The following is a 21,922-nucleotide window of genomic DNA, read 5'->3' as shown; positions in this document are numbered from 1 at the left end:
AAAATTATTTTGCTGGTTTTGTATTGAAAAAGCAAAAGTGTCTTTGAAAGGAACATTATACAAAATCTAGAGTAAAACCCATAATGGAGTAGTATTCATGTACCTCAATAAATTGGTAGCAATACATAAGATATTCCCACTGAAAAGCAGTATTGTTTGAGAGCTGTTCTCATTGTGGTCTACAACTGACATATTTGCATAAGTTGGAAATAAATCAATTCGTGTTGTTGAAAACCACATAATTCTCAATTTTCTAGAAACATAAAAGGGCTGTTTTGCATCTGTAAGGACCAGGAGAGCTGCAAGTGAAATCACCAGTGTTTGCATTTCTGTTCCTGCTGGTTTTCCTATGTGCCCACTCAGGCAGTTCTCAGAATTAGATCTGGAATGTTTAATTCCACATAATTCCAGCTGTACCCCTGCTCAATCCAACTGCTGGGGAAGGCTGTGCACTCGCCTGATATCCTCTGTAAACACTCCTGCCTGCCAGCTGTCCTTCCAAAATTCCACAGCTTCAGTTCAAATCTCTCTCCAGTTCTTCCCTCCGTAGGAAGCCTCTATTGTTACCAGGAACTGGTGCAAAGAAAAGGCAAAACTGGTCAGGAAGAACTTCTGAGGGACTCAAAAAAAACATTGGCTTTCTTGTGTCTTTTCCAAATCAGATGAGAACCACAAAAATTAGCCTGAAAAAAAGGTCATGGCTTAAAAATCAGGCTCCCATGAGATTAAACCCAAAAGAGATCTTCAGCATGTGGGTTACTTTTACAGACATGAGGGGATATAGAACTATTTAAATATGAAGAATGAGCCCTTGTATGACCCCCATCAAAGCTCATTTTACCTGCAGGGACACTAGTTCCGTGTCTTGGTGAATTTAGCCCCTGCTCATGGTGAGCAGCACTCCCTTTTTGCCCTCCCAAGAAGAAGGTTTTCAGCTATCCAGAACTAAAATTACAATTTTTGTCTAAATTTAAATGCAAAACTTTCCCACCAAGCCTAGACTATAACATATAAGGGTAACAAGCAACAGCAACACACTAAGGAGCCCCATTTTTGAAACAATTCAAGAAGGCAGGGCCAGAAATGTGTCCAAGTGCCCTTTCTCCAGGGGAGCATAACCAGCCTCCACAGAGAATATCCATCACATCCCAGATCTGCACCAGCAGGAGAAAAGACTGAACAATGTGTCAGATGTTGGAAGTCCTCCTTGCATGAATAACTCTGTGAGCAGTGTCTGTGCTGCTCTGAAGTGAATGAATGCCAGAGAAGCCCACGACTGAAGTTCAAGAACATGCATTTGTTCCCATAGAATTCCTAAGACAAAAATCCTGTTGACTGAGAAGAAGCCCACTTCTTATCCAAAGGTTTGTGCTGATGATGTGTTTCAGAGGAGCTCCTCCCTCCTTTTCCCCTGTTCTCTCTTACCTTTTTAACAACTGTTCTTTTTGTACTTTGCACAACGAGGGAGGAAATAATTACATGGCTCTCTGCTGACAATGGGTACTTCTTCTCATCTTCCAAATGGAAACACCAACTAACTCTCCTGCTAATATTTACTTGTGCTACGTGTCATTCTTCTCTCTATCAGTTTATTCTCAAGAAAAAGAAATGAAAAGGATTGTGTTTTTCCTTTAGGCATTTATTTATGAATTTTTAGACACTTAAAATCAAGGTGTTTCAGTTTTGGGTTTTTTTTTTTTTTTTTTGAGATAGAACATTCTAGATCCCTGAAGTGAGAGAGTGAATAGCTCAGGTTGAAGTAGAACAACTACTCTGGGGGAGAAAAATATGTGCACACAAATGACTTTACTACTCAAGTATTTTACTTCAGTCACACACAGAGCTGTTCTGCACTGACAGGGCTCAGATATTCATGCCATCAACTTTTATTGTCATCAACACTTAGGGAGGGTCAGTGGCAGTCACATGCAGGAGCATCCAGAAAAGCAACATTTGAGAATCACGGGGGAGAGTTCACACAAAGTCTACCACAGTCAGAGAATAAAATCCACTCAGCTTCTTTTGTTCCATTCCCCCCCCGATCAGCCAGCAGAGCACAGGCTGTTCACTGCTCTGACAGGAACAGGATGAGAGCACATTGTCCACATGGAGCTCTTAGAAATCACCACCAAGTTTTGCCATTTGCATTATTCAGAGCTGCACATTCTGCTCCTGTCTCATTGATCAAGTCAGTCTTTGGACCGTAAAAAAAAATTACAAATAATGGGTTTGCAGTTTTCTGCTTTACAATCCACTAGAACAAGAAACAGTTGTTGACATGTACACAACTTTATTTTAAGGACACAGCAATCACAACAACAGAAACAGAACCATTACTTTAACACTGTAAGCTTCCCTCTGGGAACTGACTTGCACGCAGTTAGATCCGAAAGCGTTTGAAACAATATCTTGGGGGGGAAACACAGCAAACCTTAAATATATTAACTTCAAACTTTATGTGCTTATCTCCTCTTTTTGGTGGCTGGTGGCAGTTAAAGCTTTTCAAAGTCATGGCCACTTGTGTTCATTGCTTCGGGGTGCATTACCCTTCCCATGAATAGCACGGTACCTGTGGGGAGAGCGGGAAGGGAGGAGGGGATGGAGAGATGTCAGAACCAAAATTAAAAATGAGGCTTTGAGATAATGAACACCAATCAATAATAAGCTCGAGAGCACGTGGTGCCTGATTTTCAGAGGAAGATACAGCAGAGAACTTGGTGGCCATGAAAGGCAATGGCTCAACAGCCCCTTTGAACACAGTAACCAACCCTGAGCACTTGGGGTTGCCTTGAGAAGGGTCACTATCACAGACCTTTCTTCCAAGAAGTTTTTAACCTTAGATTTCCAGATTAACAACAAGTTTTGAGGCTTTCACTACAGTTGTTGGCCATTCCTCTTTCTACATGCAACAGCAATGTTAAGAACTATCCCAAAGTAACTGGGTTCTGCTCTGTTCTGATTTGCAGTTCTCTTTTTGGGGAGATTTCTGCATATTGAATAGGGAAAAAGGACAGATCTCCTCCTCCAGATACATTTTTTTGCCTAATGTGTCTACAACAGCAAGGATACTCAATTTAGTTTGGTCAAAAAAAACCCTCAAGAGTTGGTATCCTGCCTTGCTGGCCTCGTTTCAGTTGGGATGAAGGTAATTTTCTTCTTAGTATCTGGTCCAGTGCTGTATTTTGAATTTTGTACAAGAGAAAAGTCACACAAGGACTCTGCCCAGCTGGACTGGAAGCATTATTGCAATCTAAATAAACAAACAAACCTAAATAAACATTGCTACCTGTGGTGGGGATCACAAACACAGACCCATGTGACAGTCTGTGAGTGCACAGGAAGGTTTTACATCCAGTCACAGCCACATCATTAAGACAAATTACAAATACGAAACTGAGGAATTACTTAATCACTGCCCATTTAGTTGGTGAGGGTTGTTCTCATCCCTCACCTGCCACAGAGCACTTGGAGAGCACAACAGAATTATTCATGGCTGTAATATCTGTCCATTATGCAAATCATTTGGTGCTGGGAACGTATTTCACTGGTCTTGCTACAGCCAAGCTCTGAGGGGATGCAATGATTACTGATGTTCAGGGCAGTAACTCTGTGTTCTCACAACAAAAATGGTGAATTTTTCTTCCCTGGGGTTTTTAATCACATCACTTTGAATGTCTTTTTTGTCAGATTTCGACGTCTTACTTGAAGAAACATTCAGGGGGCACAGAAAAGGTGAGTCTTTCAATATTAGGTTTTTAAAAGGAAAATTATTAATTAAGGAAATGTCATAATAATTAATGAAAATTCATAACACAAGCCCAGTTCATTGATCAAAACATGCAATTTTCTTTTGAATACTTGATGGTGTGCTGTGAAAAATTCAAGAGTCTGCAATATTCTCACCTGTTCTTCTGTTTCTGACCAAAAAGAAAAAGGGATGGTCAACTATAACTTGGGGATACAGCACTGCCATCCTGCTGATGGCAATCATTCCTAGAAGAAAAAGAACACAGGCAACTTGTTAAACAGCACAGCACTTCTCCTGCTCCTCAGGAGAGACACTTCTGCAGCCCAGGGGCTGCCACTGCAGTCCCACACTCCACACCAAGAAACAGGACAATATTAACTGAAAATGAGAGGGACCTGCAGAGTAATTTTGGCTTTAAGAATGACTCAGCTGATAAATTTTAAGATCCAGAGCCTTCAGAGGAGTTATGATTCCCCTCACTCGTGGAAGGGGAGTGAGCTGCATTAGCCAGCACTGCTGACCTGTTTTACACAGCTCCAGCCTGAGGTGCACAGTAAAAGGTAACCCTTAATAACTATGAAATGTGCCACAATTAAATGGGCTGATCCTGCAGCTTTTATATTGTGTTGATAAATAATGCAGAGGCTGAAAGTAAAATTAACTGAGAATCAGGCAAAATTTGACTCTTTGTTATTTTTATTTTGAGATGCATAGATTTCTCCAGGACATTATTATTAATTCCCAGGGTTTCATTTAGTTTCAGGTTTCCCCTGCACTGTTCATACAGACTCCAGCATTGCCAGTAATCTCTGCCCATATTAATGGCACAATTCAACCCAGCCCAGGGAAGCAATTCTTCCCTTCCTCAAAGACTAGCACAAGCAGAGGCAACTGGAAATCACCTGATGATCCATATTGGCAACTAATGTGACTTAATTTTAGGAAAACCATGTGATAATCACGTCAACCAACCAACTGCCCCCAGCATTAACAGGGGCCAGCAGTGGTTTTGCATTCAGCACTTCCCATCTTGCATCTCAGAGTATTGCTTATTAAAATTGCTTATTAAAATGCAATTGCAACAACTCCCATCTCCTTCTAACTACTCTGATCAAATGCCTCTGACCATCTCAATTAGCAGGTAAAAACAATGAAAGCTGAAGTTCCATAAAGAAAATATAAATTGCAGTCTGTACTCTCCTGACAACCAGAAGGAAAACACGGAAGAAGAGGTTTTTCACAGGATGCTCAAAATCCTTCGTGAAACACAACATGTTGAAAAAAAAAAATGCCAACACTTCATTTCCAGAATTCTCCTCTGAAAGCAGTACCTTGCTATGCTGTGTCCCCATCCTATTTAGCTTTCCTGGCTGTACAGCAAGTCAGCTTTAAAAAATTAATTAACACAGAATAACCAGACATTTGATTTAGTTCTGCTTTTCAGTCGGTACCTGAGGCAGCAGCAGCTTCTGATCCTTCCTCATTAACTTCTAGAAATGCCTTGTGAAATGCCTTTGCAAGGTAAAGTTCCTTGTTATCTGGAGAGGAAAAGGAAACACATTTCAAGTGGCTCAACAGTAAGACTGAGGTGTTTAAAAAAACCTTCCAAACACTGCCAAAAACCCCAACACTATTATTCACCTTCTATAGCAGGCAGGGAAGGATAAGAGCTTTGTTGCATTAAAATACCTTCTGCCAATACCTTTAATAGCACCATTTACCTCACTTAAATTTGTAATGCTCTCCTACAGCACGGATATTAAAATAGCTCAGGACTGCCTAGAGCACCACTATCCCAGAGAGGGTAAAAAACAATCCTTGAAAATAAGATTTTAAATACAACTATTGGAAAAAAGGATTATGACATTATATAGCAAATACTCAGACACAAAGAATTTTACTTCTGTGTTAGGTACAATACAGACTTTCTCCAGGAAAATTAGGTCTTTTCTTTCTTCTTCCATTATATTTTGAAGAAGCTGAACATCAACATTTATTGCCAAACCCACTGGGAAACTTGGTTTTTTTTTAGTCTTGTTTGTTTTCCATCCTTCTTCGTCAGTATTTTTATTTCAGTCCAAGCCTCCTCCTGCTTAAGTCTGTGAGTGTTTCATTACTTTCCTTCAGTGGCTAAAGGATCAGACCTACTGGAATACTCAGTAGTTCTAACACTAAAGCAAGTCAAAGGCACAAGAAGCAGCAGTCTGAAATGTCTCTCCCCAGCAGATCTCACTGCACTGAATTAAACCTCCTGCTTCAGCTGCTTCACTTCAATCCCACCACCAAGAGCCCCAAATCATCCCCTTGGGGACTGTGGCTATAAAACATATACAAGGCTGCTAAAAATTGTACTAGTTCTAGGCTTCAGTTCCAAGCCTTCAGTAAAGCCATCCTGAAAGTTGGGCTCAAGTTTCCAGCCTGTTACTTTAAAAAATGGGACATGTAGCCCCTACCTATCTTGAACATTAAGCAAAAATCTTAAACCCAAATACATTTTTAATGTTTAATAACAAAGAGATTCCTGCTTAGCCTAATCATGCCTTTCAAGCTATTTTTTGTTACCACAGCACTTAACTCTGATCCTGTGACCTGTAACAGTCCCAGAAATACTCTGTATTTTCATCCCCAGTGCTTTATTTTGCAGAGTGTGGTGGCACTTCTGGAACTCAAGGTACATTTCTGGTCGGAGCACTTTGTACCTCAGAAGATTGGCCTCCACCTGATGAGCTCAGAGACCCTAATTCTGACAGCACAAACACTGCTGACATTTGCCATCAGGTGTAAAAGCAGGTCTACTTCTATTCAGGATCTGAGTATTAAAAAAAGCAACAACATTTAAAGTTGACAGGAACAGAGGTGTCACTGCAGATGAGACCAACACACCCAGTTAGTCCAGCACACTGCACCAGCTCTGGCATTGTTGTTGCTCCAGAAGATCCAAGTCACCTCACAGATGAAAACTACAGCACAACTTACAAGAGAAAAATATGCCTTATACCCTAAACCAAGTTTCTAATCCCCAGAATACACAGAATGCCTTTATTCAATGTACCATAGACAGCTGTCATTGCTCTGAAGCCATTTTATTTTTTTTAATCCTACCAACCTCATAACCCCAAGGAATGCCCAGCCAAGATAAGCTGCATAAGTTTTCCATGAGAGAAGCACTTTCTATTTGTTTTCAATTTGTTGCCTTTCACATCATTGGATATCTTTGTCCTTGGATGATGAAAAGAGCAATTCCACATCCCAAATTACTTTCTCTAGGTTCTCCTCTTCATAGTGGCACTGCCACATCCCTCTCATTCATCTCTCCCTGAAGTGAATGAATCTATTTTCATATGAAAGCACAATGTTGTCACTGGGAGTTCAGGCAGCTCCTCTTTGATGCAGTTGGTGATTGTCACGTCACTGACTGCAAAACTCCAGCATCACATCTCCTCACAATTATCCATCTTTCCTTATGCCTTCACTGGGGACGAGGTGGGGCTCACCTGAGGATCTGCCATCACATCATTCTTCTCTAGCAGCTCCTTCAAATGTGTATTTTCATAAGAACCAACATGATTTGGTTGTTAACACCTCAGGGAAGTCCCATGGGGATCTGGTGCCAAGGTTTAAGCTTTGTGCAGGACCCAAGCCCAGATCCCCATTAATGAGTGGGAGGGATGTGAAGCTCCCTCCTGATGTCCAGGACTCCACGAGCATCACACTTCATTTGTCATCACACTCCATCTGTCTGCAAACTCCTACTCAGCTGCCAACTGGCTGCTCTGCAAGTCTCATTTTAAAGAAATCACGAAGGTTTATTGGCTCTTCCAGCTTAGGCTGTCCCAGAAAAATTATATGTACGTCAGTCAAGACTTCAAAGAGCCATTTACTGGACTGATGCTCTTCTAACTACTTTATACTGTGAAAGTAAGTCACTGAGATCACTTCACTGCTCACTGCCACGCAGGTCACCTTGCATTAAAAGCAGCTGCCATTTAAGACTCTATAAAACACTAAGAAATATTATAATCATTTGAAAGAGAAGGGGAATTTCAGTATTGAAATTAGTTCAAGGGTAAATCTTAAGTGGCGTCAAAACACTCAAGCAGTGAGTTTATGTGCTGTGTAAATTCTAAAATGCCAAATATCAGAAGTTGTTTCAAGATTCTTTTGGACATCTGATGGAATCAGATGCAAGCAAATACTGTCAAGTCTTTTGATGAAAGTGAGAGTCAGAACATATGTGACCTGACAGCCAAGGAGGAATGTCCTCCTACTCACCTGGGATAATTGACAAAGAACTTAATTTCTGCGAGGGAGTAACATTTGAAATGTGCCTCTGGATTAGAACTCCCTCTTGGGTTGCTCAGAATCCAGACATTCCAGAGGGCAAAGCCAACTCCTCCATTTCCATTTTTCAGATTGAGTGCAAAAAAGCACAAAATTCTCAATATTGAAAAACAAGTCTGTAATCCTGCAATTTGCCTTGTTATTCACTAAACCCACATGGAATTTTGCTGAACCCACCAATGTGCCTGGATCTGTTCACAGGATTAGGGTTGTTGCTGAAATTGCAGCGACTTTCCTTGACAGTAAAGCAAAAGCAACAGGAGAGGAGGAGGAAAGTATTTTTAAACACAACAGAATTCCTCAAAAATCTCCTTATATTTCATTTATGATTCATGTCTTCCTAAATTAAGTGTCCAGACAAAGATTTTGTTCCAATACTTGCATTTAAGGTTCCATGAAGTGCCAAATATTCCAGTGGACTGACCCTGAGATTCATGGAAACTTCCAGCTTCCACTTCCCTGCTACCTGATGTACCATTCTGGTGTTTGTAAAAGCAAGCTTTGAACAAATTTTCTTCATGATTTTTATTTTCCCTTCCTCCCTCCACATTTCACGTTATGAAAATTAGAAATAGGAAATAAACTCTGTATTTTCATTATTTAAAACTTCACCTCCACGGCATCAACAGTGGGCTTTTCATTAAAGATATTAATTCAAACCCAATTTTTTTATTTCTTAATTTACAAATGACCTTTTCATCCCCTGGTGGCACATCCTCTTTTCAGTGAAAAGCAGGCAAGTTACAGTGAAACTCATGAATTCTCTCTGTACACTGCTCTGTACTCAACAAACAAGTTAATCTTTAAATGGCAGAGGAGTTAATTCGGTCATGCAGAAGAGGGTATTTTGATTTTATACAGTACAGTTGTCAAAAATATAAAACTTGAAACAAATCACTGGTCACACGGATTAAGACACAAGCACCTGATTCTTTCTGCCAACCTCTCCACTACAGAATTAGTCCCTGATACAGAGATGAATTTTATATGGAATTAAATAAGAGCCAGGAGCTGCCTTTGTGGTTCCATCTCTGTGTATTTTCTGTTCTCCTTAATGCTTTTCCTCAAGTAAATAATTTTATATATATAGACCAGAATTTATTGGAAAGCTGACTGGTCTTTGAGGTTGCAGAGAAATCGAAGGTGTTTTTCTCCAGAAAAAATGCTATTTCTTTGAAGAAGGATTTTTCATTTACTTCAATTCCTTTCATTAGCTAACTCTAGCTTTTCCCACAGCTTCACTGGAAAAGTGAAATAAGCTGCATGATACACTAGAAACAGGATTTCAGACTTAGCAAAAATGGAATGATGTGAACATCACAAACATTGCTCTGTGCATTTTCGAGGAAGGTTTGACTTATTACCAGCACTTTGAATAAGCACCCAGGTGTGACTGTTCCCAGGGACAGACAATGCAGAACAGGGATTGCCAATCAGGATCTACCTGGCTGGTTGGGCAGCAACACATGGAGCAAAACAACCCAAAAAAACAGAGAGAGCAGTGTAGAGGCATAAATTACAAGGACAAGGACAGCAGCCTCATACTGCTTCATTCTGGGCTTCCCAAAATTCAGGTCTAGACAGACTCTATTAATAAACTGCTCACCTGGCTCCTCCTGTTATGTAAAGATGAATCAACTTCTCAGGCATTTTTGTGCCACTTCAACAGAGAAGCTGTGGCTGCCCCATTCCTGGAAGTGTCCAAGGCCAGGTTGGATGGGGCTTGGAGCAACCTGGACTAGTGGAAAGTGTCCCTGCCCATGGCAGGGGGGTGGAACTGAATGAGCTTTGAGGTCCTTTCCAACCCAAACCATTCTGTGATTCTAGGAACACCTTTTAGGAGGTATTAAAAAGTATAAATATCTCATTCCCACCTGATTTTTTAAACGTACTGGATATTTCAACTTGTGAAAATTAAGTGTTGACAACATATTGCACCAGGCAGGCAGCATCTGTGACTAAATGGCTTTTATCTCAGAACTCCTTCCATCCACAGGTATCTGGGGAGATGACTAATTGTACAACAGCTTAATGCTCTTAATGCTGGGAACAAACAGCCTCTAGGGATACAAGGATGACAATCCCTTGGTGTGGGAATCTCCTCTGCCAGGAAGGCACTGCAGCCATTCACTGCTCTCACAGTATCACACTTTCTCTAATTTCTAGTGAGAGCCAGGTCTGAGATACTCAGAGTGAACTTTCCCAGGTAAAAAATGGATTTCCTCATATACCTTGAGAGACAAGACATGAACCTCTTACCAGACATGGCAGTGAGGTCAGCACTGCTGCTGAACAGCTCTGTAATTCCCAGCCCTCTCCAGACTTCTTTGAGATCAATCTCCTGTTCTACTGTGAACCTGCAGAATGGAACAGAAAATCACAAACAGCCAGATGTGAGCACTGCTCACTGGTATTAGAAGATTCAAATTTCTAGGTAAAAACACCAAAATAAATAATACAAAGGAGGAGGTTCACTGCTAGTGACACCTTCTAAAAATGCCTATAAACAAATTAGTTTACTCACAGCTGGATCTTTTTTCTAATACACAAGCAATCAAAAATATGTTAATGGTACGTACAGCCCGTGACCATAAAACCTCAGTGCAAAATTATGCAGCAGTAATGGAAATGATTACTTTTTATACGAGAGGTTTACTACAAAAACTGAATTTAATTGTACAAATACTAGAACAGAATATCAAATGAGGCAAATAACAGCTGATTTTCATAGAGAGCTGTGGGCAAAGAAGGAGTGGAAAGTAAGAAAGATACTCCACTTTCACTGTGACAGTATAAGCAAAGACCAACAGTTATGAATATGAACATAAAGCATTCCTGACTCAGCTTCTAATTAGTCTGGTGGCAAAATTGTAATTGGGTTTTGACTGTGAGTAAACAACAGGGAAAACAAATAGTTGCCAGTGTAAATGCACACGTGAGTACAAGCTGGCAGGATTTCAGGGGGAGCCTGCAAAGCCTCCTTCTAGGGAATGTTACTGTGCTGGAAGGACAAACTGAGACCTGTCCTGAGGGCAAGACCTGGGACAAAAGCTCCTTCCATTTCTAATCACTGCTTTTCAAACAGCATCAAAGCTATGCCTGGTGTCAGTGAGACAAAAAAAAGACTCGAGTCTTTTCTGTGTGGCCAGAAACAGACTGGACAGCTGGAGAAACGAAGAAATGTGTCAGAAAAATAATAATAATGGCAGAAAATACCAGATATCTACAGACAAACACAGGGGACTGAGTACAAATGTTTGTTGTGGGTGAGTTGTGGGTTCTCTGTGGAATAAGCAAGCAAATTATCAGTGATTTACATTATGATGACAGTGACTGGTTGTAACTATGGAATAACAAAATTTTTAGTCTGTAAGGTGTTGTCAGAGTTTCTCCAGCCACTGAATCAAAAACAACCCTGCAGCTACCCAGCAGCCCTCAGTGATGGCACAAAGAAGTGCCAGAACCAAATAAAATAAGTGTTTCTGTGCAATCTTATTTTTCAGGATTAAATTCCCTCAACTCCATGGAAGAACATGTTCTTTTCAGGAGGAAGTGCAGCCCAGAACTCTGGGCAGAGCACAGCTCATGACGAGCTGAGATGTACAACCCAGCATGTGCAAACTTGGCAGCTTGAAAAAGAGGAATCTGGACATCAAAATAGAACTGGATGAGAGTCAAGTGGATCTTCCTCACTTACACAGAAGGAGAAAAATCCAGCACACAATCTACACTCATAATGAACTTACAAATGCCTCTAGAAGCCAAAAATCTCTGATGGGATGCATATTAGTCATTACCCACAGAAGGATTTTAGGAGTAAAATAAGATCTGGAGATAGTTCAGGATTGATAAATCACTGGTGGCATTGCAAGTGTTCATGTACCTTGTCCAGAACAATTCCAGGACATGCCTGGAATAAAAGTAAAGGAACTGGTTCTTGTGATTTTATTGCTTTGGCAGTTCTCAAAAGAGTCAGAAGAGACCAAAAAAGATTTAAGTACTGCAGGAAGCTCCTCATGGTGTTCTGGCATGTTCTGCATGTTGAAGCATTTGTTAAAAAAAGAAGAAAAAAGGCATCATTTTAATGAATGAGATGTGGGTAGACATGAGATGACCTGAAAATACACAACAAGATTTTAGGAAATGGAAATGTGTCCTGTGAGCTTTCTTTTCCTCCTGGAAAGCTGTGGACACTCACGCTGGTCAAAACCTACCTTACAAACAGAGAAGGCATATGAATGTTAAAATGCAGTTTATAAAAATTTCAGTGCTGTATATTTTCCTTTCTGGCTTTTATTTCACCCCACTATTAAATTTATTGAGGTTTCAACACAATTTAGGTAGGGACCAGCAATGTCAAACTAGTGAGGAAAGGAGAAAGTCAAGTCTGCATGAAAAGCAGAATTGGAGGTAAAAAATAAGAAAAATAACTGAAAAAAAGCACATTTTTTCCAACTGCAGGGTATCAAAGGAAAACGAGGTGGGTTTAAGTCTTTGGCCCATTAGACAGGAAACACACATCTACTCAGCCATGGATTGTGACCCAGAAGGGAAGTGGGGCACAGGATGCCTTTGCAGACTGATCAGGGAGGGTTTGGGAGATGTTTTGGGAAAAAATAAACCTGTAAAGCCTCAGCTGAACATGGATCTGGAAAAAGGGAAAGCAAACAAGTTGATTGGTTCTACTGCTCGAGAATCCCTGTGTGAAGGACAGGAGCAGTCCCTTAAAATAGAGGCTCTGTCCCTGACTGAGACCTCTGGAAAGGTAAATTCCAAACAAGTGCATGAGGGAAGGTCTGTACAATATCTACAGGAGTGAGTTCCTGCTTTATTTGTCATAAAAAGCAGACTAAAAATATCACATCATCAGCTGTTTAAATATCAGACGATCCCTTTATGGAAATAAAACTAATTACTTCCCTTCTCCCCTCTTTTAGTTCTGTCCTGTGGTAAATCCCCACTCCAAACTACTGTTCCAAATAGTATCCTCTCTCCTTTTCCTCCTGCTCTGAAAAGCAGGGAGAGTTACAGATAAATTATTAATGAGATTTCCAATATTTTAGCTGACACCAGAATCGGCCTTTTCTGAGAAACAACAGGGCTGCTTTACACTGGGAAATTTAATTCCAGGCTGTGCAATCCCATGTAAACACTCAGGGTGAGTTATCTTCCATCACATTTGGATTTCTGTGCATTCCTCCCAGACAGTGATGTCAGTATTCAAAATCAAAGCTGACAACTTAGAACACAGAGCTGACATTCCATCTCATTTCCCAGGCATCTGCTGCACCTCCAGACTTTGGGAATGCCGAGCTACACATGGTTATTTGCAGTGTTTGTTGCATATAATGAACCAGATGGTCATATTCCCCCCCCCCCCCCCAATCTTTTAGGTGCTTCTGATGCTAAAAATACTACGAAAAAAATCAATTTCAACACTTCAGTATCAGAAATCATGGAATAGCTGCAACTGGGAGCTGTAAAAACCACAAAGGGAAGTCTGAGGAACAGACACTGAAGAGAAGATTAGATTGAGAAACCAGCAAAAAATTCTCTGGAGAGTTCAGCAGGGAACTGGGACATTTTAATGAAATTTAAAACTTGCACAAGCATTAGATTAAAATAATGCATTTATGTCACTGAGAGTCTTCTGCAGTTCTGTGTCTGAGCCTTTAGGTTTTGCAGAGAGCATTAATACACCACATCAGGCCATCTTTCTTCTATTTTACAGACATCCAAGACAGGAAAAAAAAAAGATGGCTTCATGTTTTATGATGCTGTGCAAACCTTCCATAATGCTACATTTTTTCTGATTTTTAGATGCTCAGGATTCCCAGAAGGATCAGGGGACACTGTCTAGTCATCCAGCAGAAAAATGACTCATCCCAAAGTGTATCATTTCAAAAATTACTAAGGGTTCTGAACGAGCCAGAGCAAGAAAATTCCAGGTTTTCAGATTGGTTCTAATACATTCAATTCTGCAGAACAAAAGGCTCCATTGCTTGACATCAGTATTCTTGCTTGGAGGGCAGGCTCTGAGGATCTGAAGCACTATTTTTACCCCAGCAGCCCCTCCAGTGCCAAGCTGCCAGCTGATATCAATTCCAACATTTCGGCTGGAATTTCAGCTGGGCTGTCCCGAGGTGCCAGAACCAGCCTGAATGATTTAACAGCCTGAAAACAAACAAGCAAGAGAGCAAAAAAAAACCCCACTAACAGCAAAACCAACCCCAAAACCTCCACTCATCTGCTCTGGCCAGGTGAAGAAAGGCAGGTTGTGGGTTTTTCTCTGGCAAGATCCTTCTTTCCAGGGCTAAATATGGGCTGAGAATGGATTTCAGTGGGACACTTATGCCTTTTTTGTGGTTGTATCTCCAGAACATCCAGCACTGGCTCATTCCATTCCTCATGAAAAGAGGACTTGAGACAGCAGGTTAAAAACCAAAAGACAGAGGATTTTTTAATTTGGGTTTAGATTTTTGTTGGGGTTTGAGTGTTTGTTTTTTTTTTTTTTTTTCTTTTGTTTTGTTTTGTTTTGTTTTTGTTTCTGGTTGTGTGGGGTTTTTTTTGGTTTTTTTGTTTTTTTTTTTTAAGAGAAACAACCTTCAGCTAAAACCACTTATTTCAGCACTGTCTAAATAAAACATTTTTAAGGAATTTAAGTGTACAAAAAAGCAAGATCATTACAGAGATTTGGAACACTCCTTAAGAGGAGATCTGCAAACTGTAGCACTGCTATTAGGTACCAGTTCCTCCTCTGCTCTTCAAATAATTTATGTTACAGAGACAGCTTTGTAAATTAGATTCATGGTCTGTTTCACTCCTATACAAAAAGTGGATTAAAATGTTGATCATTTTAGTCTGGGTTAAGCTGGAAACAATGATTTGGAAATGAAAATGAGAAAGTATAATTTAACAATTCTGTACAAATCTCTCCTTTGCTATTAAGAGGAATAATACCCAATTTCATTTGCACACAGATAATGCAGACAGAAATTGCAAAGTTGTGATTAACTCTGCTTTGGTTCGTCATTCAGGTCCTATTACAAATGTATAAGTTTAAAAAATGTTCACTTTATAATTGGATAGCATCTTTCAAGATATAAAAATTTAATTTTATTCCACTGCTGCTTTCAATTTCTCAGTGGACACAGCCTGGAGGCCACATTTCATAACACGCTTTTTCTGAGTCACAGCATCAAATATTTATGAAGTGTTTATTTAGAGCATTGACAAAATCCTGTAGATCACCTCTAAATCCCTAATGGAAATCCAACACCTTGGGAGCAGGCAATTAATCTTTGGATTTGCTGTAAGGAGACTGCAGTATTACTATATGGAATTTCAAGCTCACAATAGTTATCTTTTATAATCTGGAAATACCGAAGGTAACTGGCACGTGGTTCCACCTGGTTTGCCTCCGTATAACTGTAATTTGCAAGTGTTTATCAAGCTCTTTGAGGTTGTTGGATAAGAGAGACAGCCATTACAAGAAGCCCGAGGGCAGAATAAATAAAGACATTTTATGATCACACAAACCCCAGGGCTCAAATTCACACCTGGTTACAGAGAATCCTGAAGTCTCTGCTCTTGCTTAGAAGCAAACAAACCCCCAGACCACCTCTACAAACTTAATTCAAGTCATGAACATAATTAATATGTTTTCAACGCCATTGGTGCATTTAGACACCCAAGATTCTCAAATGTGGAAGGTGCTTTTCACAGATTCTCCACTGAATCAATGGAGAGGGACTCCTGTTGTGGATCTCACACTCCAGAAATTCTTTGAGAGAAGATGCCCAACTTCAGCAGCTGATGTACAGGCTGGGAAATGTGCCAGGCATAAAAACAAAGCTTAAGGGATGGAAGAATCCTCGGATTTTGCCTCTAATTAACATCTAGGTCAGGTTTGCCCAGGTCTGCAGAGAAAGAGCCCGTGAGAAATTCCCCTCCCCTGTGTCTTAGTGGACTTTGTGAAGCCTCTGGGACTTGAAGCTCCAAGAGAAAACAAACCAAAAAAATCCCAGGAATAGTGTAGAGTAGGTTCAGTTTGTATAAAACCTGCAATGCAGCTCTTTGCTGCTCTTCTGCTTCTTTAAAGAGCAGTGACTTAAACAAAGAGAGAAACTCTTACTATGGGGCAGCAAAAAAACAGCCCAAAAATGCTGCTATTCCCTCACCACTCTGCTTTTAAAGCTGGAGAAGTGGAATTCTGTCTCCATTTGGCATCAGGGCACGCTGACACCACCAGTCCATCTCAACCTAATTTATCCTGGCCAGCCTTGTTTATTGTGCTCAGCTGCAGTTCAGCTTCTGGAAAGTGGTCTTGGCTTTGGAAAGGAAGCTGATGGACTGCAGGGAGCCTTAACACGGGAAATGTGACAAACTCAAATCTCCAACTCGCCTGAAAACAACTATTTTAATGATTAAAAGGATTCACTACAGTTTATTTTTCCTGCTGCTCTGTACTCACTTCACAGTGCCACAAAACCAGAGCAAGGTGAAGTGATTCCATTGAAACTGTGCCCTATTGTTACATAAACACTTCCATGAAATCAGGATGAATCACTTGCAGGACACAGTGATCCAACTGTACATTATTAGTGACATTTAGTAGTAAACAACTCTGCTACTAAATCAGGCACAGAGCATGAAAAATAATTAGAGGTGGATGAAGCAGGATTCCAGAAAAGATCCTAAGTGGTAGATGGGAGCAAATTGCCACTGAGCACCCAAAACCTGCAAATGAACTAACAGAAGTTTCATCCCTTCTGCTATAATGTCTTGTAATTTTATTGCTTCTCTCGGGAAAAAGAAAGCAGCATTTATTTCAGCAAAGAAAAAAGCCTCAAATTGACTGGAATTATTTCTCAACACTCAACCATTTGTATCCACACAGACACACACTACTAGAACTTCTTCAAATAGCAGCACACAGAAACCTAATTAGCACCTAAATGAAACATCTGATAGTTCAGACTTGCAGTATTTCTGGGGCTCCTGTCTAAATGGGACTTATCCATAATGAGTTCTGCAGTACTCTGAGCATCATTCCGAGTGGATATGTTCCTGATGAGGAGGAAACTTTCCCCTCTGGAGTGTTCTATGAAAGGGATATAAATGCAGAGCTCATCTGTTGCTCAACCAACCATCACTCTGCCCCACACCCCCCAGGCTTTCCTGCAAAAACAACCTTCCTGTGGGTGCTCCACAACCACAGGCTTGGGCAAGATGGACAAGTTTTCCCTACTCTGTTCCTCCAACCATTCTGGATGCAGTTTTTCCCCCTCCAGTGCCATGGGAGCACATTCTCACCTTGGTAAATACACTTCCACTTTCTGCTTCTTTACAGAATTGGCCCATTCATTAATCAAGGAGGCTTTGACCAGTGGTTCCAGTGTGACCAGTGGAACCTCCTGCCTGGACAGGACGATCATCATACTGATCTCATCTCCCTCATAGGGGATCTCCAGAACCTGGTAGATGCCACCTGCTTCATTGGAGCCATCACTGAACTCCCCTATAACAGAAAAATAACAAAAAAAGCCATTAGCAGGATTTTCTTTTGTCTTTACTGGAGATAGGGGAAAATAGAACCCTAATACTAAGTAGTACTTACTAAACATACATAATAACAAACATAAAAATGACCCTACTTATTCTGCATAAAATTTGTATTGGTTTCTTCCTCATAGGATTTGAGGCTTACATGTGATTTCCTGAAGAACACAAGCTCACACAATCACACAGTTTGGAGATAATGACACTTTTATGACCCAAATTCCACTGATTAGACAGAGAAGGCTAAAATTTAAGGCAGCTAAGACCTTCATGGAAATGGGCAGAGGTTTTGTATTCAGGAGAGATAATTTTTCAGTGATGAGACTCAGTGAAATGCTGCCAATGCCAGACACCACAGAACCCCCTTGGAACTCAAGCTCAAGATAAAAATGATCATTAATTCTGCTGTTCAAGAAACCCCTATTTTACCTTTTCAAGGATATTACAACAGTTCTGAGCAAATATTACTCATTTTAATATTTAGCACAGGACAAGAAAAATATTTTTGTGATAAGCAGGACTAACTTGAGAATTGTAAAGAGGGTAAATACAAGGAATAAACATTCTGAAATTCACCACGTGGCACCAAACAGGTCATTAAAATTGTTATCTAGTTATCACATACACATTAGGGAAAGACACCAAAATCTGAGTCCCTTCATTGGGCAAACAGCACATTAAAAATTCCAGGTGAAAGAAGAAATTAACATTACTGCAACAAACCCATTAAGCCAAGACTTACTGGCTTTAAACTGCTAAAGGTCCAACTCACCGTAGTAAAACTCTCCCTGTTGGTACATCATTGGAATCTGCACTTCACTTTCATCATCTTTAGTGAAAGAAAAAGTTCTTGTATTTTCAGGTCTGAACTGTGACTTCCAGTTGCCCTTAAAGTAGATTGCATTGATGAGAGCCAAATGAGTGAGAGCACCAAAGTCTCCCGAAGACACAAAATCTTTGATCATACCTAAAAAGAAACCCAGCTGTCAGTCTGTGTGTCAAACTGAGCATTAAATCAAAACTTGAGACGGCTTGGAAAATGCAAGAAAATAAAAAGCTGTGCTAACATGTAATTTCCAATTCAGATGTTTCATTAAATCTGAAATTAAACTGCCAGTGTTTTGTAAACCTAAATCACAGTGTAGGTGCATAAACCCTTCCATCAAGCACAAGTTAGTCAACTGTTTCTTGATCACTACTAAATATACCCCACAAGGAAACCACGTGGAAAAGGGTCACACATGGAATGTTTACACTGGGGCTATGAAACTGTTCAGCATTTTCATCTTGAGGGCAGAACTTGTGCAAACTTTGGCTCTGATCCCAAGCAGCACTGAAATGGGAGCTCGGTTTAACGTGCACCCACTGGAACTCCCCCTGGGCCAGTTTTGAAGGAAGCATTCCATTCCAGCAGTGCCCTACTGATTCCAAAGTAAGGACTGATCATCAAAACCCCACAGGAATCCACAGCATTTGCTCCACTGACATCAGCTCCTGAACAGCAAAAGGGAAGAGCCACAGAGCATCTGCTCCGTTCAGCTGAGCGGGGCAGCTGCTCTGCTCCCTCTCCTACACCAGCCATTCCCATCACAACACACTCTGGTACCTGCTTTTGCTCATCTTACATGGCTTGATTTCGGCAAAATCATTTCCAGTTTGGTAAATTTGGTGCACTGACCGGCTCTGCCACTGCTCTTGAAGAGTGACAGCTTTCCTTGCTCACTTCTATTTTTAACTGATATTGCAATGCAAGGTGTTAAATAAACACATTCCTCGCTCTGGTTATTACTCCTTAATCCACGGTTTAAAAAACAAATTAATTCTGCTTTCTGGAGCACATGATCCTGACTAACTGGTGTGAAATTTGTGTATCCCAGGACAGGATTTCTTCCAGGTTGCTGTTTGTGCTCCATTTTATCCAGAAGGATAAAGGAATGAGTTGTGACTGATACTGCCACACTCACTACGAGATGGAAAAAAGAAAAAGGAAACATTAAGAAGGAAAACACTTCCAGGTTTCTGTTTCTATTTGGGAAGTCATATTGCCTTATGTTTTTTCAGGCACATCTCGTTAACACACTAATGAAACGTGAGGCATTTTTCTGCCCAGAGAAACCTTTCACAGTTCTCATTTCTGCTCTGAGCCTCCCATCAGGCTCATCCTGCTGGAACTGGAAACCTGCCTGTCCTGAACCCCTTTCCTAAGGAGAACATGAGCCTCCTCCTCTGTCAGAGCTGGAGGCAGGAGGGAATGAGATGGAGTGGCCAGAGAGCAGCTGAGGGACTGTTACATCCCAACCTGATGCCAAGAGCCCCCCCGTCTTTGTCAGCCCTGGTTCTCCTTTTCCCTCAGACAGACCCCATGTTTCCCTGAAAGCACTTGGCAATCTGCTGCATCACTGACATCCATCTCTACCTGGAGACTGAGATAAAGGGCAGAGTTTGTTATGGACACAACAGCTGCCACGTTCCCCTGGAAAAACACCACATCACTGTCAAAGTGGAACAAAAGCATTACATGAGGAGGTTTCCAGCTTTGGAGCCACTTCCATAAAGCATTATGGATTCTTAAATGCTCAGACCAGATGGTGATGTGGTGAATTCCTTATGGGGACCCTGATCCCTTCAAATTTCCAATGGGTTAGAGTCAGACCTGATGAATTCCTTGTAAAACATCAACCTTCAGAGTGGGCCAGATGAACCAGAAGGAGATGATGCTTTGATCCTTACAATGGGAGAAGTAACTGCACTCCCTAACCTGGAGACCCTGCAGGTATCCAGGGAATGTCTCCTCCTTGGGATCTGACAAGCCAAGCCAGCACTGCATCAAGCAGCTCTCAGTGTGCTTATTTACAGCAGTAATTTTGGGCTTAATCCCCTGCTGCAGATTTGTGTTGTGAAACTGTTGACAGTCTTCCTAAAATCAACTACTCTCTAAACACACTGTCAATCCCTCCCATTGCAAAAAATTCCATTGCAGAGCCTGATTTTGTGCTTCAAAATTACATTTTTATTCCCCAACAGTCTATTTCTCAGTACCTTGTCACTGTGAGTTCCTCAGAGTAGTGATACTACACAAATCCAAAGCACAGCCCAACAATTCAACAAATTTTCTGCCATTGGCAATAATACTTGTCTTTTTTATATAATTTAATACCAAAATTAGTATTAAAATACTATTAAAATGTCTGCTGTTAAAACACTCTCATTCAATAAATGTTAAAGGTACTTTAAGATGGTAAGACCAGAGGGAAAAAAAAAATTCAAATAGATGCTACATGATCAACAGTGACTAATATTACTTGTGACAGATCATTCCCACACAGGAAAAAATAGAAATACTAGAATTGTTTTTGTGGGAGGAGAAACTTTAGACTCAAACAGAAGAGATAAAAGCCAAGGCAACAATTCAACAACACTGCAGAAGTCTGGAAACAGAAACACCTCCTGCAGGAAGTGTCCAAAAGAATCCCGTGGACTTACTGTTTGTGTGATTCTCCACCCACTTGTTGATTTGGGCAGCAACTGCTGCACTTTGGCTGAAATCCACATTCTCCACTTCAGCCTTAAAGTATTTTTTGACCAACTGCAGGAATTTGTCACTGACATGGAACCCATTCTGCACATACAGGGAGTTGGCAATATCCAGCACGTAATGACTTTCTTCAGTAGTTGCCATGTCAGAAAGGTCCTTCAGGAAGGTAAATTCTTCACCTGAGGGAAGAAAAACAGCTTCAGTGGTTCAGAAAAAAAAGTTAATCCACGTTTTTTTTCTGCTGAAAATTCACTAAGACAAAAAAAAAAGTCATCTTTTTTAAAATAAACTTGTTTCTAAACCTACACACACACTTTCAGAACTGAAGGAATATTTTACAAGAACATATTACTTGGAGCTTATTTTTTCTACTAGTTATAATTAGTATAATTAATGAGACATTTGAATCCCATCAGAAACAAAGGTATCATTGGAAATCCTTTCAACATCAAAAGAGCAATTAAAGAAATTATTACTGGTCACATTTGTATGTCTTGCCACCACAAATCCTTAACAGAACTTTTGTTCCATCCTAAAAGCCATTTGTTTAAGGAAAAATGGATTTCAAATTTTGAAACTAAGGACTTCCCACAGAGTTCTCTATGCAAAAAGCAGGTCTAGAACTTCCCAGGATCCTGTGTGGGGTAGGACAGAATCATTTGCTTGGGTAATGAGGGATCCTGAGGAGGACTACAGCAGTCTAGGAAGCTTGTACTGCTGCATCATATACTTGAAGC

General features: G+C 40.5%; 1 protein-coding gene across 2 annotated transcripts in view; it reads right to left on the bottom strand.

The window, feature by feature from the left end:
• Window positions 1–1,805: 1,805 nt before the first annotated feature.
• SERPINI1 (serpin family I member 1) overlaps window positions 1,806–21,922 on the bottom strand; it is a 45,446-nt gene continuing 25,329 nt past the window's right edge. For both annotated transcript variants that reach the window (XM_064665791.1, XM_064665792.1), the window contains exons 3-9: window positions 21,134–21,364; window positions 18,423–18,617; window positions 17,405–17,609; window positions 10,349–10,446; window positions 5,200–5,286; window positions 3,904–3,993; window positions 1,806–2,569 (exon numbers count right to left, since the gene is read on the bottom strand). In XM_064665791.1, coding sequence (XP_064521861.1) covers window positions 2,493–2,569; window positions 3,904–3,993; window positions 5,200–5,286; window positions 10,349–10,446; window positions 17,405–17,609; window positions 18,423–18,617; window positions 21,134–21,364 — 983 coding nt within the window. In that variant the 3' untranslated portion in view covers window positions 1,806–2,492. The remainder of the gene's footprint in view (window positions 2,570–3,903; window positions 3,994–5,199; window positions 5,287–10,348; window positions 10,447–17,404; window positions 17,610–18,422; window positions 18,618–21,133; window positions 21,365–21,922) is intronic.

Source organism: Pseudopipra pipra, chromosome 10 (assembly GCF_036250125.1).
Source record: "Pseudopipra pipra isolate bDixPip1 chromosome 10, bDixPip1.hap1, whole genome shotgun sequence".
NCBI lineage: Eukaryota > Metazoa > Chordata > Aves > Passeriformes > Pipridae > Pseudopipra > Pseudopipra pipra.
The sequence above is the reverse complement of the archived record's forward strand: the minus strand, read 5'-3'. Positions and strand labels throughout refer to the sequence as shown.